This window comes from Etheostoma cragini, chromosome 14, assembly GCF_013103735.1.
Source record: "Etheostoma cragini isolate CJK2018 chromosome 14, CSU_Ecrag_1.0, whole genome shotgun sequence".
Lineage (NCBI taxonomy): Eukaryota > Metazoa > Chordata > Actinopteri > Perciformes > Percidae > Etheostoma > Etheostoma cragini.
The window spans coordinates 21,188,472-21,208,968 of record NC_048420.1 but is presented as its reverse complement, the minus strand read 5'-3'; the positions used below and the strand labels follow the sequence as shown (position 1 = coordinate 21,208,968).

Sequence of the window (20,497 nt, the reverse complement as noted above, 5' to 3'; positions counted from 1 at the left end):
TTTAGATGGATGGAGGTGCGTGAAAATAAAAGGTACCATTCTCCAAGGTCTGTGTGTGTGTGTGTGTGAGTATCTGCATGTGGCAACTACAGTCTGATTGGCAACTATGGTGGGATTACACCAGAAAAGTGATGGTTAAGCTGTGTCTAAGGTTAACATTGTGCTTACGATTGAAAAAATAAAAGACAAGCTTTAAGGTGTCCAGACACAAACTCAGGTCACCTGAGTGAAAGTCCTGTGTAGTTTGACCCATCCACCACCTAAACCACCACCCCAACCACCCTCTCACACTACTCCGTACCATTCCATACACATGCTGAGTGCTTATGTGACGCTGAGAGACACAGATCAAGCATCCGTATTTTGCGAGTTGGGAGTGAGAACAGGTTTGTATGGAAGTTAATTACAAAAATCACCAAGGGAATACAACAGAATTGTGCAGTAATTAGTCAGCAAGTTAACATTTGACAGTGTTTATTTACCAGATTTGTAAGAGGTTTTGGGAGCAAGTGATAGCAGACTCATGGGCATTATCAGGGTCTTGAGAAAGCATCTACAATGGTGTAACTATATTCAAGAGAGCAACCTTGCTCTTTTCTTCACTCTCGACCAAGTTCTCCATACAGTTTGGCAGATTTTGTATTCTTTGCAGGCAAACTTCAACTTAAAGCCGGGTTAACTCTATTGGATTTGACTTGTGAGGCATTATCCTGTTACACTTCGCCTTTTAAGCACCGTCAGGCTTCTTCCCAATGCTTTCTATCATCTTTAAACCTGTTTGCCTGAACCCTCCAAAGAGCTTTAAAACTTACAAAACAAAAACTCGACATTTACAAAATCAGGATTGTGCTCTTAAAATATTATTCTGCTCATATTCTGACCCTGCACACTAAGTAATCTTGGCTTGCAGAGTAACGGCTTGGGTTTGTTTTGGTGCTCGTTCAAAAGTGTTGTTAAGTGGTTAAAGTTTTGTTGTTTTGAATAAACTTCCATATTTATGTAAGTTATTTCTCCTTCTGTGTCCACGCGTACCGTCTTGCATACATGTGCTTATTCTTTATTTTGAGGCTTTCTGGGAGCTGTGTAAGGGTTAGGGTTAGGGGTCAAAACAAAACAAAAAAAGTAGAAACTGTTTTTCCTATAATAAAAAGAAATATTGCATATTTACCTAATCAATAACCCAGCTTCCAACAGCTACAGTATGTAGTCATTTTCTCAGATTTTTGCCATTTCAGGTGCCCGGTCTCTCGACTGAAGCTCTGAGAGTGAGAATTTTAAAGAAAAGTTGGATTTCACTCTACAGTAACCGTATCTCTACAGTAAAGTATTTGTATTTGTTGTTTGTGGGCAGGAATGCCATATTTTATTAGTTACCGGGGTGGTTTGCAGGATTTAGTTTATCTTTTCTTTTTTTAAGAATATCTTTTGGTTTTTGTTCTGCTTTAATTCAACCTGCTCAAAAAGAGGTGGATGGAAAACCGCTTATTGTTGCAAATGACTCTGGTTTGCTTGCAGTGAGAGGAACAGGTGTGTGTGATGTGGACAGTAGCTGATGATTGACGCCTGTTCAGTGATGTGCTGAGAGAGAGAGGTGTGAGTGTTTTCTCTGGGAGATTATTAAAAAACACTTTAGCGTCTATCCTCAAATTATCCGTCTTCTTTTCTCCTCTGTATTCTTCAGTCTGCAGTCTCGGAACCAATCAGGTTTCTATTCCTGCTGCAGCCCCTCCCACGTCGCCTATGTCGCGTTTCTCATGCAGCACCACGATCACAAACATTAACGGCAAACATCGCCCGTATAAACTTTGATAACACTGTGCATGGCACACACACACACACATTGGCGTGTGCATCCGTCTGTGTTTGTGCATATCCAACTGTAAGGAAAGGCCGGCGTTATTCTCGGCTTTTCTCCCCCCCACTCCACCCCTCCCTCCCTCTGTCTCTCCATGCCGTAATTGTGTATTCCCCTTTGTTTTTTCTCCTGCACCTTGAATCCATCCTTCCTTCCCTCCTCGCCTCCCTCCCCTCCTCTCCTTTCCAACCTCATCCTTCTCTTCTCCCTCTCACCTTTCGCCCATCTTCATATGTGTCTCCCTTCCTCGTCTCCCCTTCTCTCCCCCTCCACTCTCCTTTGCCTTTGTCTTCAAAGATTATCTCTCCTTTCCTTCCACACTGGGTGTTTGTGATCACACATAATCAAAACTCTCTCCCTCTCCTGTCATCATTGTGACTCTCTCTTTCTCTCTCTCTCATTTCCTAACACACACACACACACACACACACACACACACAGATAAACACACTTGGGATACTTACCATTATCCCATTGGATTTACCCAGAAATGAGTGACATGAATATCTATCTATCTATCTATCTATCTATCTATCTATCTATCTATCTATCTATCTATCTATCTATCTCTCTCTCTCTCTCTCTCTCTCTCTCTCTCTCTCTCTCTCTCTCTCTCTCTCTCTCTCTCTCTCTCTCTCTCTCTCTCCTTCAAGGCAGTGTAAGCTTGGAACAGACAGCCACCTGCTGGTGAGGAGGAGGATGTGCAGCCAGTCTTTTTCACACTGTGATCAAACATATATTTTCATCAACTCTCCCCTTACCTTTATTTTCTCACTCACCTCTTGCAGTATATAGCAATGCATGTAGTTTCATCTTTAGTTCCTTATTTATTGGCATCTGAAGTTTCTGCAACCACGCCAAATACAATGCTTTCTCGCAGCAGTAGCAAAAATTGGCTTCATTTTAGATACATAATCAATTCAACCATCAGCTAAATGTATAAGCTAAAGAGTGCAAATCATAGTGGCAATTATCCTTTTATCATCTTTGTATCAAACACAGTGGAGTGCTTTTACTTCAGCGGTTTTGATGAAATACCATTTCATGAAACAAAAAAAAGGAACAAACAACCTGTAAAAATAATTCAACCCTCGCTTTGTTGTTTCTGCTAAAAGCCCTGTTATATTCAATGATTATGCGGAACCGTCGATGCTGGTTGTTGCATGCAGCTGCTGTCAGTCTGTTGTTGTTTTTTCTTTCAAATGAAAGCATGACTGTAATGAGAGGCTTTTACAGTCAATTTAGATGCCTCACAGCCCTCCGGTTATCATAAATAGGCTCTTAATTGAAGGGAGATGTCGAGGTCAGCGTGAGACTCAGCTGTGTTAAGCTGCGTTGCAAAGATGTATGGCATTCATCGGTGTTCTCGCACAACAGAGAGCTGTGAGCTGCTTCTGCTTTACAAGATCTCATTGAAATCGTTATGCATATGTGACCGTGCTTCAATGTTAAAGCATAAAACCTCATGCGGGATAATATTGAACAGAAACATTTGATTACCTGCTTCTACATGATCATTATATTTGGGAGGCTGGGCTAAAGGGGGAAGAGTGGGGTGTTGGCGGTTTGCTCACCAACATGCACAATGGCAAAGTGTCTTGGAGCAAGAACCCCTAAGTTGATTCTGATGGACTTGGGTTGTACCCCTTAGCCTTTTGCCATCAGAACTGTCTTAATTTGTGGCATAACACAGTGTTGGACTGATGGAGTGTTCCTCAGAGACTTTAGTGGAGGGCCCTACTGACATATCTCCTGTTCCAACACATCCCCAAGGTGCTCTACTGTATTTAGATCTGGTGACTGTGGAGGCCATTTCAGTACAGTGAACTCGGTCATGTGTCATGTGAGATGATTTGAGCTTTGTGATATGGTACGTTATCCTGATGGAAATAGCTGTTAGTATGGGTATACTGTGGTCATAGTCTAGCATTGTCCACACAGCATTCTAGCTGTCTAGGACAGGAAACAGGCTCTGGCTTATTAGCATTTCTTTAAACCAATCAAATTCATCTTGGGCGGTGCCAAGCGCCGTACAAAGCGAGGACGTCTCTGCAAAATAGACTCGGGAAGAAACTTGTTTTGGTAGAACGTGTACGTTCAAAAGTTGTTTAGTTGTGCAACACAAAAATCCGAATGGACAGATAGTCTAGCTAGCTGTCTGGATTTACCCTGCAGAGATCTGAGGAGCAGTTACCGTAGTTATCCAAAATCGTCCGAAGTTTAAAATGCTAACACGAAGAAAGCGGCAGGTGATGGACATGCAGAAATTAAAAGTCGTCACTATAGACTTCTGTGGTCGCAAAGGGGACGGACGTGGTCAGCAAGATGCTCAGGTAGGCTGTTGCGTTTAAATGACGGTCAGCAGCAGCCTGAACCGTTGATACAAGGCAGGGTTGAATTGATGCTGACCCTACAATCTGAATGTCAAAACAGAAATCCCAGTAGATCAGCAATTTCTGAAATACTCAAACCAGTAACAACTGTGCAGTGTTCAAAGCCACCTAAAGCCACTTTCTTCCCCATTCTGATGCTTGGTTTGAACATCATCCGATCAGGTCTTCATGCCTACATCCATTGAGTTGCCGCCATGTGATTGGTTGATTAGACATCTGCATTCATGATCTGTTGAACAGGTGAACCTAACAAAGTGGCCAGCGGTGAGTGTATAAAGACAATCCATCCCTGTGGGGATACCTTAGACGGTTCATTTAACTCCTTTAAAACCAAACTATAGTTTCTTTGTGTGTTAGTTTTACATGTTTTTCTTGGCTACAGTAAACAATGAAATACTTTACTGCCTTATCATAACACTACTATTTTCTCTCACGCAGACTTCAGCAGCAAAACACTTAAAAACACAGGTATTGCAAGTGAGGAGCATTAAAGTGCCAGAAGCAGTCCCATCAAATTTAAATGAATTGGTATTTATCTTTCTTTCTCTCTGTTTTTCCTTCCCTGTGTGTGTTTCACACATACCAGAAGAGAAAAGACAAATCACTCCGGGCCCATCGTCAGGTGCGGTTATCGGCGGCATCCTCGGGGCCCTCGTCTTCATCAGCATCATCATAGGCATCATCTTCTTCATCCGCAAGCGCCGGGAAGACAGAGAGTAAGTCTTCATTAACAACCCTGCCTTCACTTCATGGTTTAGTTAACCTCTTGAGAAAAAAATGTATCTCCCCTTCTGGGACCAAGGCTCATTAAAACTGATTACATGTCATGACGAGACCGAGCAGAAGCAGCTCGGTCGCAAATCCTGACATGCAGTTTATAGCCTGAGACCGTCTGGAGACTTCCCTCCCAAAATGCTCAGTATCCCCCACCTCCCCACCCCCCCAATCCCCATTCACTCACTGCAATTCCTCCCCTGGGCCGCAAATAAGGACTTCATTAAACCTTCACTGTTTTAATTCCATGAGTTTAAGGGGTGATTTTCCAATCTGAGACTTCCCGTGGAACAACAGGGTAAACAGTAAATTAGCAAATATACGGTCATTGTTTCCTACTTGCTGAGTCAGAGAGCGGTTAATTACATTCACACTAACTGGATGTTGCAGACATGCTGCTGATGTTTTAACGTGCAACAACTTCAATGGTAGAATGAGATGGAATTCATTACAACTACCAAATAGAAATAAGCAAAAAGAAATCTCAGGGTTAAAGCATGTTATGTACTATATAAATGAACATAGAATGATTCATAAGCCCGTCTCATCATACTGTATTTCTTAAAGTGACCTCTGGCCAGAAATTACTGGAATATTACATTCTTTTAATCCTCAAACCCAAATTTGTTTTCAGCTCTGTTTGTCCACATGCTTTTCATTGTGGCTAATGTAGAGTTCAGACCAAAGACACACTATGCTGCAAGAGCTCCAGTGAGAGAGATACAGTATATTTACTATATTGTGGATTTCTTTAAAGCACCAAACAGAGGGTAGAGGGGAAAGTCCTTGTGTTGAAAAAGGCTGGCCATAGCTCATGAGAATTTCCTGTCAAGCCTGGGAGATGCTAGCACACACAGTAATGTGAGCTGTACTTTCATAACTTGGATTGATCAATATAGCCAGCACAGGTTAGCTATTATCTTATAATGTAAACAACAGTAAGGAAATCTATTAATACTCTTACACACATGCTTATTTGGTCTAAAATGGGTTTTAATGGAGTGGATTTCCAGACATGTCAACTTTAAATTCAATAGTGACAAAGTCACAAGAAGAACTCCCTAGCTCTATTGGGTAATAGCTTATTTTAGCTAATTATTTTTACACTGTGTTTAGGAGTAGAGTTTGACATTTTGGTCTGGATCTTGGAGCTTTTTTAAGCCAGCGGGTTGAAAATGTGACACAAACTAGTTGCATGTGTCTGCTTGAATTGTGTTCATTGTCTTGTGAAAATGTTGGAGGTCGAGATTGTGCACCTTAAAAAGTGTTTCCTGTTGTAATTACAATAGTTAAATAACTGGATTCCCTTTAAATATTGTTTTTCAAATGTTCTAATGAAGGATTTGTGCAAATGAGAAATATATTTTTCTGTTTTACTTAAATTGTTATAATAATATACATATATATGTATATATAGATGTGCCAAAAATATATACAATCACATACATAAAAATGTCAGAGCAGAGAGCAACAATAATATAAAATATTAACAGAAGAGAATAACATCCAAATAAAACATAGAATATATATTTTAAATAGCACAAATCCTTCACCACACAAATGTGAAAACACGCTAAAGAGAATCTAATTATTACACTATTGCACTTAGAACAGTAAACCCGAACTAAAACCGACCTTTCTGGCTTTCCTTGATGCAAAATCATCAATAAGGATATCGCATGAAATTAGTGATTGAGACAGACGGAAAGGTCAGTGACCTCAGATAGGACTTGATCAACTTTAGTTTTGAAAAGCTCCTCTCTGCTTGAACAGAGAACAAACATAGGCACTGATCTATGTTTTCCTCCGTGGGTGCTCACGGAAGAACGCCCTTTAAAAGAAAAAGAAAAAAATAGTAAAAAAATGTTTGCGTTTCAGACAGCCGACACAAACACACACGCCTATCAACTCGATAATAAAGCCGTAACGTAGGCTATAGGCAACTCAGGATAGGATTAGAGTTGAAAAGTTAAACTGACACATAACCGCAATCAGCTTAATGGGTGCTCAGTATTAGCAGAGCACCCACGGTATCAGCGCCTATGCCCAGTAACCCGTTGGACCCAGAGGGGAACTGTCCCCCCCTCCCCTTTCCCCTTGTCACACAGCTTCTCTGTGCATGGTACCTTCTCAGCAAGCAGGGGTGCCAATTTGCCAATCCCCTGCACTGTGAAATGATAGATAATACAGTGGAAAACCTCTTTAAGAATCTAAGTGCTCATGCCGCCCCCCAATGTGTCATGAAAAAATCCCGCTTTGCCTGTGCCAAAAACCGCTACTGCTGAGGGGTACGGTGAATAAGTTAAAGTCCCAATAAGCTGGCATGTTCCTTTGAGGACTTAACAGATTATGTTTAGAGGGAATCAGCTGTTTCAAAACCTGTTTCTGATTGGAGGAATTGGACTTGTTACAACTGACTATCCCCGGTCTCCTCTAGGTGAAGACCGTTAAATAGGCAATTTTCGAAAAAATACTGAAGCCAATAACCTTATCAGTTATGAACCTGCAGCTTGCGTTGGCCCTGTATCTATCAGATTCCCTACAATGTTTTTCCGCCCATCGTGGCCAAAAATATTAATGAGAATAAAAGAGCCTTTTAGGAATACCAGAGCTGATGAGTGAAGTGGTGCCACATAGTGTATTGTATTTACAAGGTTTGCAGTTCAACAACAGCTTTGTCCCTGAGGGCAAGGAACACGTGTTTTCATTCTTTATTTTTAATGCAGATTGGTGTGCCAGTACGAATACAAATCCACAGATTGATCACTGCTTTTGACATCAAGTGCAAAAACCTTTTAACCGGACAAAACTCACAGCTTTAGCATTCAGCTGGAAACTCTTTGTGTTTTTGCATTGATGGAATCTGTTTTGAACTACGACAAATTTGGGATGTCTTGAGAGCTCAATATTTCAAGACTGTCATTATCTGTGCTTTCACAGTTAGCTATTTTGTTTCTTTGTGTGCTGCAAAAGAAATTGGATGTCGTAACAAAGCAGCGATGAGTACACCATTATCTTTTTTTTTTCTCCAATCAGGGGCCCCCCCAAGCACAAGCCCCCTCCCCCTGTGAAGGCCGGCAGCTCGACAGAGATGGTGAGTGGTTGACATGTTTTCAAATCAATTTCTATTGTCACCATGATTATATTCCCCCCCCACACACACACACACACACACATAAATACACACACAGTCCATTTGGGTATCATAATGGGGCTAATGGCTATTGATTGGAGATCTGAGTTGGCTTATGTGTGTCGAAATAATTAGCTTGGTTTGTGAAGAGCTCCATTAGAACGCTACTCGCCTCATCCTCATTTTATTCCATCATTTGATCACATTTAGTTGTGCCCATAACATACGATGTAATGAGACTTAAACTCTCCAATTTTATGTTGATTAGATGTATAAAAGATGTCTAAATACCTGTTAATACCCAAGCTGAAATGGGGTTCACAGGGTTCAACAGTGAAAGTTTATTAGACCTCTGCACGGTGTCTTAGAGATCAGCATCTGTGGAACCTGATTAAAATAAAGAATTACCTCTGTTGCATTATTTCCTAGTCTGAAATCAAGCCTCTGGTCTGTGAAGGCAGGTTTAGGTCAAGCGATCAAGCGCGTTTAGAAGCAGACTGCAAGTCAATTGCAAAATCATCAAGTGTATTCATGCAGGATTTATCATGAATTGGAACTTTTCGAACAAATTTTATAAATATATCTGACAACAAGTCCCTTAAATTCAATGTCTCTTAGAAACTACATTTATGTATTGCTTCCTAATTATGTTGTGAAGGAACACATAACTGTTTGCTGGATTGTGTTGAGAGGCCTGCGGGCCGCACTTAGGGAAACTGCGCTTTGAAAGATCGTCATGGATATCTTAAGTTTTAAGGTTTAACATGCGTATTGATGTCATGTCACACAGCTAGTTAAAGTTTGCTAACATTAGCCACCATTAGTCAAACCAGACCAAGTCAGGCTGTACTTAGTAAACTAATGAGCGAGGGTGCCTTCTATACCCATGCATTCAGCTGCATATTTGTGAAAGAGTGTGTTGTTTTTTCTTTCAGTGCTTACAAGGTCTTTATTTATGACTCTAGACTGACGCCCGTTAACATACACCTATTTTTATGCGTTGTTTCAAGCTCTTCTCTTCTCGCTGTATTTCATTGTAGTGTTTTCTGTTCCCTTCCCTTTCCTTCCCTTCCCTGTGTTGATGTGGTTTCTTTGCACGAAGCTGAACAAGCCATCAGAGCCTCCTACAGCCACAGAGACGGCACCTCTGAGCCCAGGAGAGGTTTACTACGAGCCCACAGGGGCAGAGCCTGTCACGGTAACTAACACGGCACAAACACTAAAGCATGTTTTTGCTCACTGACACATGCTGTCACGGCGGGCTCCACATCTGTTTGGACGGCCACACACTGTGTTGTAACGGTGTCATGGTGTTTGTACTTTGTACCAATCACTCAAATGTTATTAAAATTAAGCCGTATATAATTAATACAACTGTCTAAAAGCTTAAAAATTAGGAACCTTTGAACCTTTCCTTAATATCCCATAATTTTCCCAGTTTGTCATTAAGAGTTTCATTACTGATATGTAGGGGTATTTAATTGGCTCTGGCCAATTATCGGGCTGATTTATTTGCCTGATAACAGATCAAAAGATAATTTCTTAAAAAGTGCGTTACTTTGCGCTACTTAAACCAGAATCTGTCGATCCCCACTGTTATGTAAGGTTAGTCTTCATGTGATTGAATTTATTTTACTGATATTTTGAATGCAATATGATTTGTCTTATTCATAATGGGTCTTGACATCTAGCAGAACCTGGACGATGAGACCACCGGAGCACTGAACGGCGGCGCTCCCCGAGTCCTAGATGACTCGGACAAATTCGACAAAATCAACGAACTCAAAGACCTCGCCTCCGACAGTTACCACGGCAACGACTTGGATTCATCCAATCACGAGCCACCGGCTGCCAACATATCTCGCGGCGAGAGCTTCGTTTCTCCCGCCATGTATGTGTAGCCATGGCAACCAGAGCACCACATCACGGCCGTATGGGCAAGTTCCAGATCACCTAAATTTGCATGAGAAGCAAAGGCGCTTTCCACGCTAGAAATATCTTTTATTGTACGTGAAACTTTTACACACATTACGTAATGATGACATTATGCTTTCCAGTTTGTTTTTCTTTACACATGTGGGGGTGTTATGAGTCAAAATATTCCCCAGGAAAACTGGTTCTTAGCAGGGTGTTCATTTCTTGAGAAGCCACTTGTGACTACTGACAAATAGGAATGTTAGCAAGAGTAACACACGCTTTTCTTTTTTTTTTTTTTTACTCATGCAAGTGTCATACACAATTTCAATCCTGATCACATTGCAAATATCCGGTCAGAAAAGCAAACACAAAGTATGAAATATCAAAGTTTTTACAGCAATTTAGGGGTCACACACACAAACTAATGAACACATCGGTTATCCACCCCCCCCCCAACCTCCCCTCCCCACCGTCCCTGTGATCCTTGCAAATCCAAATTTCAGCCAAAACTATTTTATGTGGATTCAGTATGAAAATATTGAATCCACATATGAAATATTGCATGCAACATGTTGTTCCATGAAGAGTCAACGTCTCCATTGTAAAAGTATTGTTTCATGTGAAGCTGCCACTCCTGGGCTCTTCTGTTTACAGCCGTGGGATAAACATCAGGCTCCTGTTGCAGCCTGGTACTATAGTAGACAGTTATAAAAAAAAAATTTTTTTGGAATTTTTTTGGACAGTTATAAAAAAAAAATTTTTTTGGAATCTAGGAAATCCTTTAAAAGTATTCTTCTTCCACGGTTGGTTGGTTGGTTGGGTGAGTGAATTTGGCTCCGAACAGCTTCAGCTTCAATTTATCACTCAATATGTTTAGGTATTTTAATTATATATCAACGCCTACAATAACTCAAAAATAGCCATTCCAACTCTTGCCCAGGCTGCAGTCCAATAAAGAACTTTATTATGTTGTCAAAATGCTTCATCTGTCCCCGGGGCGCCGGCCTGCTCGTTAGCACTAACGAAGTGACATCGTTTTTAAGCTCCGTGACCTGGCAACATTACGTGATTAAGATTCCATGATTCATAATTGCAAGAGTTGGTAGGGCTGTGTGTTGGGTAGATGAAAGTTGGTTTATAGCACACACACACCGACACACACACTGACACACAAACAAACACACACACACACACACACACACACACACAAAACACACAAAACACCATAATAAGGGATGTATTTTGAGTGTGTGAAAATGCTCAGCATGTGTTAGAAAAATACTGCCATTACAGCCATTTTAACAGATTAAAGTGGTCATACACACTCTAATATATGCGGAACATTTTACATATGTAGAAAATATGCATTTTGCATTTTAGCCAATTGTCCACTTTAAAGCAAAAAGAAAAGAACACAAAAAGATGAGCAACAACTATGCCTAGCTGAATCAAAAATTGATCTTCACAGATGTCAGATGGTACCAAATGATGAACAAACAGTGTAAATAGCATTGATAATATTGATGAATATATTGTTGGTGAAATGTGTACACATAAAAAAAAAAGTGTAGGTGTTTTCAGTGCCTCTGTACGGGTGGTGGGGGGGAAGGTGGAAGTTTGTTAGATGTCAAATTGAGCAGTTTAAAAAACAAAGTGTACATTACTATTTTACTTTTCACGGGTACATTGAGGTTGTCACTTAATACTAAAATGGTTTATTTGAACATATACAGTATATATATATATCTAAAATAATGAAATGGTGTGGATTTTATTCCTTGTTCATATTACTCTGCATGGCATGATTGGTGGCTTGTTGAAACACTTTCCCAAGGCTGTTTGCGGAATAATCTCCATTTGTAAAAACTGTTTTGAACGTCAAACAATAGAAAAGCTGTTTATTTCCATCTCAATGCATCTGTCACAAGCACAAGTCCAATTTAAGTTGAGAGAGCGGGATTTTTTTTATTTTATTTTGTTGTGTGATGTCTCGGCAATCTTCCTGTTTTTATGCTTTAGCGCTGATCCGAAAATGCAGTCAGCATGGAATCGTCATCTCACCCAGCCGCAGAGTGCAATGCACACAGAGATGCAATCTTTCCTGTCCTCTATAATCTTGGGCTCTTGCTTGAGACCCTGAGGCATACAAATCTTCCTGAGGTACAGGATGTAGCTAACCACGCCGGTTAAAATCACTCCACAAAAGCACACAGTCAGGTTATGGATCAGTGCAGTTCTGTAAACACGTCTAAAGTTGATAGAGTTGGCAGATAGAGATTTAAACAGGAGGAGGGACACATAAACGGAGACATAAAACCACACTGATAGAGTGCTACAATAGTAGGGAGGAACCGTTGCAGGACATGATGATATGCCTCATCACAGCTTGCAGCACAAAAGGCATTAAATTCATTTTTCTGACTTATGACAATCATCTGTCCACATTCAGTTATCGCTAGCTTTGGTGGAGAGTTTTTATTTGTTGTTTATATATTTGTAGTTATTATAGAAATAGGCCAACCAATGTCTGCTGCATGCTAACTGAAATAAGGCCACACGTTTGAAACACTTTCATTTGATTTATCGTAACATAACCGACTTAGGGGGTCAATGGGTTGGTTAGTTTAGTTGCATTATTTGGTTCCCGTCTATTTTTTTTTTCTTCTGAAGAATGAATGAATGAATGAATGTTTATTTTGATCAAAGGGAATGTCTGCATGCTGCATGGACCAATGGGATCACATTGAGTTTCTCAAGAAGAGTCAGACCACCCATGACAAGTGCATGGCTTTCTGACTCATACATGGTTGCAGTGTCAGACAATCACATGTGATGTATTTTATGGCCCAGCCACAGAACCAAAACATGAAGGGGAATTCAATGTGATGGTTTTGCTCTTTTGTCTGTAAATTAATTTCCCAAAATGAAATAATATGTAGTTTTCTGTGGATTAATGTGTTCAATGTGTTTGCAGGTGGGCTTCTGTTGATAGGTTGAGCAAAAAGACAAAGACAATCATTGGGAGCCATTATATCCGAGACCAATGACTCAGCAAGCATTACGAATTGAGTTTTATTGCTCTGCCGTTTCATTTGGATCATTCAGTAAAACCTACGTTTAATAGAGTTGCTTCACTCCGACTTATCTTGAATTACAATCTCGACATCGCCAGGAATGCACTTCCGAAGCTGCCAACTAAAACTGGAAATCGCAAAGAAATATCACCTCCAAGTGAGTTTACAGGCGGTATTTGCCCAAAAAGCATGAGTCACCAGTTCTAAGAGGGTGGTGTGGGAGAACTGCAGTGATCTCAGATGGACTAGTTGTTAGGCCACATCAAGGCCCTGGGTCCGTCCCGTCTGTCAGAGCTGCAGCGTTGCAATGTGGCAAAGGTGCTTTTGCTCCGTCTCCTCGCACCTCCCCCCCCGTTATGGGTTTGATGCCAGAAACACAAGCTGTGAATGTTCTCAATTCTCTAATGCCGTTTGGTCTGAATCCGTCTCCGTCTCCGTCCCCCCCCCCCCAACGCTCGCCCCCGTTCTCTCTCTTTCATCCATTGTCATCACAGCTTTTCATCACGGAGCCAGACGTGCCTTCTTTATGTTATTTTTAGCTTTTCAACTCAAACTTCTTGTCTGACAGTATAGAACGGATGATGAAATGGGGGAAACACAAGAACACATCATGGGTTTGACTTCGATGATAGCAATGCTCAAAAACAAAAAAACAAAAAAGCACACATACACACACTGGAGATGTAATCATGTTTTTGTGAGTGTTTATCGATTTTCTTTCACTTATTTTGTTTGTCACCAATCGATTATCTTTTTGTTTGCTTTTTTGGGAATCCTATTGTACATGTTTTACAGATCATTGTCTTGTCAAATAAAATGTAAACCAAAAGGACGGGAGGTCTTGGTGGTTATTGGCCCTGCTTTGTCAGGACCAGGAGTGAACGTGATGGAACAGCAGCATGCTGGAGGCCTGGTAGGTCCAGACATCTTGTCAATATCTTCAGGTAATGAGTGGATTACGGTAGAGTGAGATGATTCTCTTTCTGAGGAATCTATTTTATAACTTTCCTCTTAAACAAGCTTGAAAGGTCTTAAAGTTATAATCTCGAAGATCCTGTTTCTCTTCGGTGGCATAGCCTAAGCGGCAGGCTAATGCAGGTGCGTTTTTGAAAAACGCTAAATCGACAAAGAAAACCGATTATTTTGAACATACCGTTTTGCATGGAGCTCTTACTTTTTGTCAAATGGCAAAAATATTAAGACAGTTCAAGGTGTATTCCTTGTGGATTTGTTTAACTTTTTTTTTTTAAGTTCAATAAATACAACATCTTTAAAATAACCCAAACTAATACTGATTTTAATATTGACCAAAAATAACCTTCATTATGATTTGTTCCATAATCGAGCAACCCTGTTGCGTGTACGTGTGTGCGCGCGCGCTCGCGTAAAAAGTGCATCTGTGGTCACGAGGTGATAGCCTACCAAATGCCCCTGCGGCTCACGAGATGATCCGTCCAGGTAGCATTAGCGATGCTAGCCTTAGCAGTCGTAGCAACAAGCACTTAGTATAAAAGGCCAAACAGCCTTTTATAAGTTATCTTTATGCAAAAAGAAACTTGCCAAGCTGATTCTAAACGATCCGTACCGTGACAGTGAGTGGACATTTAAGATGACGTCAAAGTGGATAAGCCATGCTGTTTCAAAGGGCCAGAGAGGAATAACAGAAAACATGGATGTATTTAAACTTTCTTTGCAAGGAAGATGGATTATATCATCATGGACAGGCACAGGGGAGAAAGCCAATACTTTAGGTAAGACACCAAGCTTTTGTCAACTTGATTAACCTTTAACTTGTTATAGCAATTAGCTGTCAGATCGACGATTTTCTTCCGGGTCCGGTGCAGTTCGATTCCGATTGCTCGTTTCTGCACGGGTTTGGGATAAATACAACATATTAGCCTACAGCATAGGCGGCCAAGTTTTCAGTCACTCATTAGGTCTGTGCAATTATTCGACGTTTTAATCTCGATTACAATCTCGCCTCCTCATCATCATAGGAAACTACTAGAACTGTTGGGTCCTTGTAAATTCTGGAGTGTGGTCTATCTGTATAGTGTCTTGAGATAACTCTTGTTATGAATTGATACTATAAATAAAATTGAATTGAATTGAATTATAATGACCACAAAAACGGAGTAATCGAGAGAACCGATTATTTTGCAGGTAAACACTTATTTTGTCGATATTGTTGTCTATAGTGTGCAGAATGAGAAAAAAAGATCTAATGGGAAAAGTATTAATTGAAATTTCACACTCCAATGTGTTTACACTGTTGATTTGTTTGCATTTTCCCAGTTTTTTTAAATTAAAAACAATTGCAACGTCTTTCCAAAAGTCCACGAGTAATCAAGTTGAATAATCGTGATTTCAATATTTACCAAAATAATCGTGATTAAGATTTTTTTTTTTTCATTATCGAGCTGTCCAACCAGTCATGGTGAAAGAACACTCTGATGCAATGCTTGAAGCTTGACCTTAACCTGCAGTTACATTACTGTACATACCAAAGTAAAGTGTTATCTCTACAACTGCACACCAGAATACAGTAGGCTACACTAACTATTTTACCTATTTAAGACCTCTGGTACCCCGGTAAACACACAATGTGATGCTGTTTAACTGTCTGTTACAGTGAAGAGGTTCTATTGCTTTTGTTCTGGATGAAGTGCTCACTCTCTGCTGTTTAGGGTAATCTTTTATATTTCACTTTTGTGTTCTGTTATGGCCTTTTATTCAGGCTTTCATTTAACCCTCATGTTGTCCTCTGGTCAAATTGACCCATTTTCCTAAATCAATATTCTTTTTAACTACCTAAAATAACATGATTGATTCCACACAACGCTCTTTGGCAAGTACAAATCTCTACTTTTATTAATTTTGGGGCGTCTTATTTAATTGAATAGCATTTAAAAAAACAAATTCAAGTGGTTTTGAAATAGTATTGAGTAAAAGTTGACATATTCCAGTCTGATTATCCATCAACATACTGTACATTCCTTTAATTTTAGTCTAAATAATTCCTAAATTTCTGCTTTTCTAACTCAAACATTAGGTATAATTTCCTACAAATGAAGTTTGTTGACCATAAATTTAAAAAAAAACTGTAAAACTGAATTTAATAATTTTTTTTACGTAGTGTTGAAAAGACAAACATTTAAAAAAAAAAAGCATCAAAAGTGTTAAAAGGGACAAAAACTTAAAAGTTGAAAACATCGATGAAAAGTGTCAACACAAGAGTTGATTTCAAATTTGACGGGAAGACCACACAAGGGTTAAAAAGGAACAAGCCAAGTCTCAAAAGGGGTTGGAAGATGCAACATATAAAGCTGAATAAAGACAAAAAGCTGGAAGCGCTGAAGGATAGCAGTGGAGTAAGTGACAATCTCTAAGATTTAAGATTCATTTTTAGTGGTAGCAGGTGGCCACTTTGTTTTTAAGCCAAGACTGTAGCTTGTGCTCTTTATCTGAGCCCTGTCAGATCTGAGGAGATAAGACACGCTCTATGTCAGCGAGCATTTGTTCGTTTTTGTGGCTAATTAACCATAGCGCTTAGTGCATCCTGGTCCCTTACGGGCTTTGCTTTTGACAGAGATAGTAAGTGAGCCAGGCGAGGGCATCAGGAGGAATTTGATTCAAATCCGACAGAGGCACGGACTGCCATGTGATGGACGATCATATTAAATGTTGAACAGCACAGGTGATGAAACCACAAGGCCACAGCTACTGTAGAGAGGCAGCCCATTACCTGATTCATGTTCCCCATCAGATGACATCGGGTTGCCGTCAAAACCTGGAATTTCAGGTGGTGTTTCAGGTTTGTCAATTTTGGCAAACCTTTGAGGGATGATTTGTTCTTGTCTTGAAAAATTAGGCTCACTGTTTTATTCTCCTGTGTTCGGGAGAGACTACGGCAGCCTGAATGTGTCAGAGTGCGGCTAGCCCCTCTCACACAATGCTCTCACACTTACTCTTTAGTGAGCCCTCAGCCTTGGGCGAGTGAAAACACATTTTGTCATGTTGATCATGTTGTGTGGGATCGATTGATATTAACTACGTTAGATGGTGACCAGTGCGTCCATGCTCGGTAGAAGGGATCTGCATGCATCGCCACTCGATGCCAGCTTTTTCTGGCTAAACTGTTAAGGTTACTACCCCGGCCCCTAAAAGCACCGTCATCTGGCGGCGCCTGTAGCCGGGCTTACAGTCTCTGTGTTGACGGCTAAACAACTGGTGCTGGTTGCCGCACGTGTTCAAATTGTCTGTTTTGTGGAGCCATGCGGGTTGTTGACATGTTTGACATGAGTATATACAAAGTATTCTAGTCTATTGTTATATAGCCCAGAAATTGTGCCCACCTTTTTTTTTACACAAACTATAAAAACGGCACTACCTGTAGCACACAATGAAAGTGACATAAAGTGTCACTTCTGACACATGTTATACGGTCTCAAAGCAATAATTGGCCCAACTTTTTGTACTTTGAAAAGTTTGAAAACAATTTCCATTTATGACTACAGATTCAACTGTTATATTTTTTGGTGGATTTATTTGCATGAGGCTGCAATTACTCATAGTAATGAAACCACTTAATACTCTGATTCCCTAAGCCATGAGTGAGGAGCAGATTTGTGAAGGAAGAGGACCAATGGCTGAGATGAAGAGAGAGTGAGAAAGGGGAAAGAGTCTGTGATTGAGTGTATAGAAGGGAAGAAAAGAAATGGCACGATAGAGGGATTAGTGTAAGCAGGTAGAGAGGTAGACTGAGACAGATTAAGAGAGGGAGATAGACTGAGGGGAAAGTGGGCCGCTGAATCAATGAGCTATTCGATAGTGAGTGGGAGCGATGTGATGAGAGAGAAAAGTGGCATCGAGTAGGAGGATGAACCCCCCCCCCCCCCCCCCCCCCCCCCCCCCCCCACCCCGTTGCGTTGGAGCCCCTGTTGAGAAAAATGGCCCCAGAGAAAATGAGAATCCACGGCACTCCACAAGTAATTGAAAACCCTGTTTTATTTTGGCTTATCATCGGGAACAGGAACAGATTCAAGATAATTTGATGACAGTTATTCTCCCAGGGATCCACAGGAAAATAATCAGGTAATAGATGTTTCATGTTCAATAAAAAAAAATAAAAAAAAATAAAGACAAAGATTTCTGTACAATAAATCCTTAAGATCAGCACAAAATTAATTATTGTTATTAGGATGATAGACAGACAGCCGGATGGATGGATTAATGGATGGATGGATGGAAGGACAAAATGTAGTGAGAGCTGCGAAGCCGATCGCCTCAGGTTATTACAGTTGAAAAGTGATGATTAAAGAGAGAATTTTTTTTTAACAGCAACAAAATAAAAATGTGAACTGGTTTTAAAGTGCACTTCCAGTCTGTAGGCAAGTAAACTAATTGCTGAAAAGATATTTCATCCCAGAAAAATAATATCTATTCAGTAGAGCACTCCAAACCCACGGTTGTCAGCTGTTAGAAAACCAGTGGCTAAATGCCAAACATTTGAAAAGCAAATTCATGGATTATGAGATCAACAAACTACAGTTTTCAAAATCTCTCTGAATTTAGAAATAGCCGTGGTTAAGGGAAAACTAAGGTAGTTTTCAATCTAGTTTTTGTGTTTTTAAAAGCAGCGTGTTTTCTTCTGAGGATACTTGTGTTTTTTCTGTTTAACTGATTTTGTTGAAGCACTTTGAATTGCCCTGTTGCTGAAATGTGCTACACAAATAAAGCTGCCTTGCCTTGCCTATTGGTCGGACTATATATTTGTATTATTATTTAAAGTGTTAGTTGTTGGCACTTGACCCTGCGTCATGTGTAGCATGCTAACACGATGATTAGCACAAAACAAAGTGCAGCTGATAGAAATGTAATTAGTTCTCCACATATTTAATCCTAAAAAGACCAAAGAATCTTGATCTGAATCTGAATCCTGATGATGGCGCGAGAGGATCTCTAAAGTTGTTATACGTTATCCTCTGTAGACCTTTCATTTTCTTCTGGAGTTGAACGGCATTCCATCCAATAGTTGTTATAGTTATGTAGATATTTCAGTTCAGACCGAAGTGGCCCACCATCCGACATGGCGTGGCAGATTAACCCCTCAGACACTTTGTCATTGATTTAAACAGCACTGAATCTAGGGAAGGCAGCGTGACATTTAGAGTTAGTCAAAATATTGACTGTTCTTGTGGTTGTCTTTTGCACTTCTAACTCTAGGTATATATATATATATGTCCTTGTTTGACCACTTTTGGTTTTAAATTAGATAAGCGATAAATCAAAAAAGTAGTCCGAATATTGTGTAAGTGAGCACAGCCTCGTCTTAAAAGCCTGGGGCTTCATATGCTTACTCGAAAATATATCTATGAAAATCAGTTTATTCTCAAGTTCTGTCCACACAGGCCTCATAAGCTATTCCAAGTGGCATCAGGTGAAACGCTAGCACTTGATGGCTGACATTTACTCGCGCTCGACACTGACGAGAGAAATGAGAAAGAGAAGGCGCCAGTCAGAACAACAGCCGCTTCTCAGCAGCGATGCTATCGCTGCATCCGAGGAGTCCCCAGACCGTGGGGGAGGCAGTTTGTGTCTCAAAGTTTAGAGTCCTCCTTAAGCTGTCTCTTCCTTCCTTTTTAAATATGCTCTTCTTTTGTGATTTAACAGGTGGAATCTACCGATGACTGATTGTGGACTCCGCTGTGATTTGTGAGTTTCTTCTCTATTTTTCTGGGGGAAAGGCAGTCCCAGTGGTTTGTGGAGTGAATCTCCATTTCAGACGCAGCACGTCTGACATGCACTGACGTGACGTCTCTCAGGTGTGTCTTTGTTTTGTTTGAATGTCAATGAATTACAGCTGTCTGGATACAGCTACCTGGAGAGGGGGGAGGTGTGTGTCTGTGTGTGTTTGTGTGTGTTTGTGTGTGTGTGTCTGTGTGTCTGTGTCGAGCCTTTCAGCATCATCTGTGGCTACACTGTCCCCCTGTGTCCAAGTTGAGGAAGTGCAGTTGAGAGCAGTCAGTCGCCGCCCCGAGGCGCTTCGCATCATCTAGTTATGCTGCTGAATCAAATTTTATATTACACTGAAGTGTCATCATGTACAGACAACGCAGGAGCAATAAAGAAAACAACAACAGAGATTAAAGAAAACAGTGATAATAGATCATCCCAGGGAAATAAAAAACAAATAAAAGTGTCAGCGGTTGCCAGTGTTACAATTTATCAAAATATTAGGGCTTCATTGAGTTGAAAGTCAAGCCTCACATATTTTTGTGAAAAAGTTCTAATATTTGTTATTGTCTCACTGACGTCCAAGTCTACTACCTGGTCCGGGGGGGGGGGGGGG

The 20,497-nt window shown here is 40.5% G+C and overlaps 1 protein-coding gene and 1 long non-coding RNA gene across 2 annotated transcripts in view; one reads left to right on the top strand and one right to left on the bottom strand.

Moving 5' to 3' along the window:
• Positions 1-10,502, top strand: part of LOC117956670 (nectin-2-like) — a 273,954-nt gene extending 263,452 nt beyond the window's left edge. Inside the window, exons 7-10 of the mRNA XM_034891867.1 lie at positions 4,835-4,964; positions 8,059-8,116; positions 9,258-9,353; positions 9,850-10,502. Of these exons, the coding sequence (XP_034747758.1) occupies positions 4,835-4,964; positions 8,059-8,116; positions 9,258-9,353; positions 9,850-10,056 (491 nt within the window). The 3' untranslated portion in view covers positions 10,057-10,502. The remainder of the gene's footprint in view (positions 1-4,834; positions 4,965-8,058; positions 8,117-9,257; positions 9,354-9,849) is intronic.
• Positions 10,503-15,204: 4,702 nt separating this feature from the next.
• Positions 15,205-20,497, bottom strand: part of LOC117956674 — an 8,377-nt gene continuing 3,084 nt past the window's right edge. The window contains exons 2-4 of the long non-coding RNA XR_004659336.1: positions 17,317-17,322; positions 17,111-17,113; positions 15,205-15,215 (exon numbers count right to left, since the gene is read on the bottom strand). This is a non-coding gene — a long non-coding RNA (uncharacterized LOC117956674). The remainder of the gene's footprint in view (positions 15,216-17,110; positions 17,114-17,316; positions 17,323-20,497) is intronic.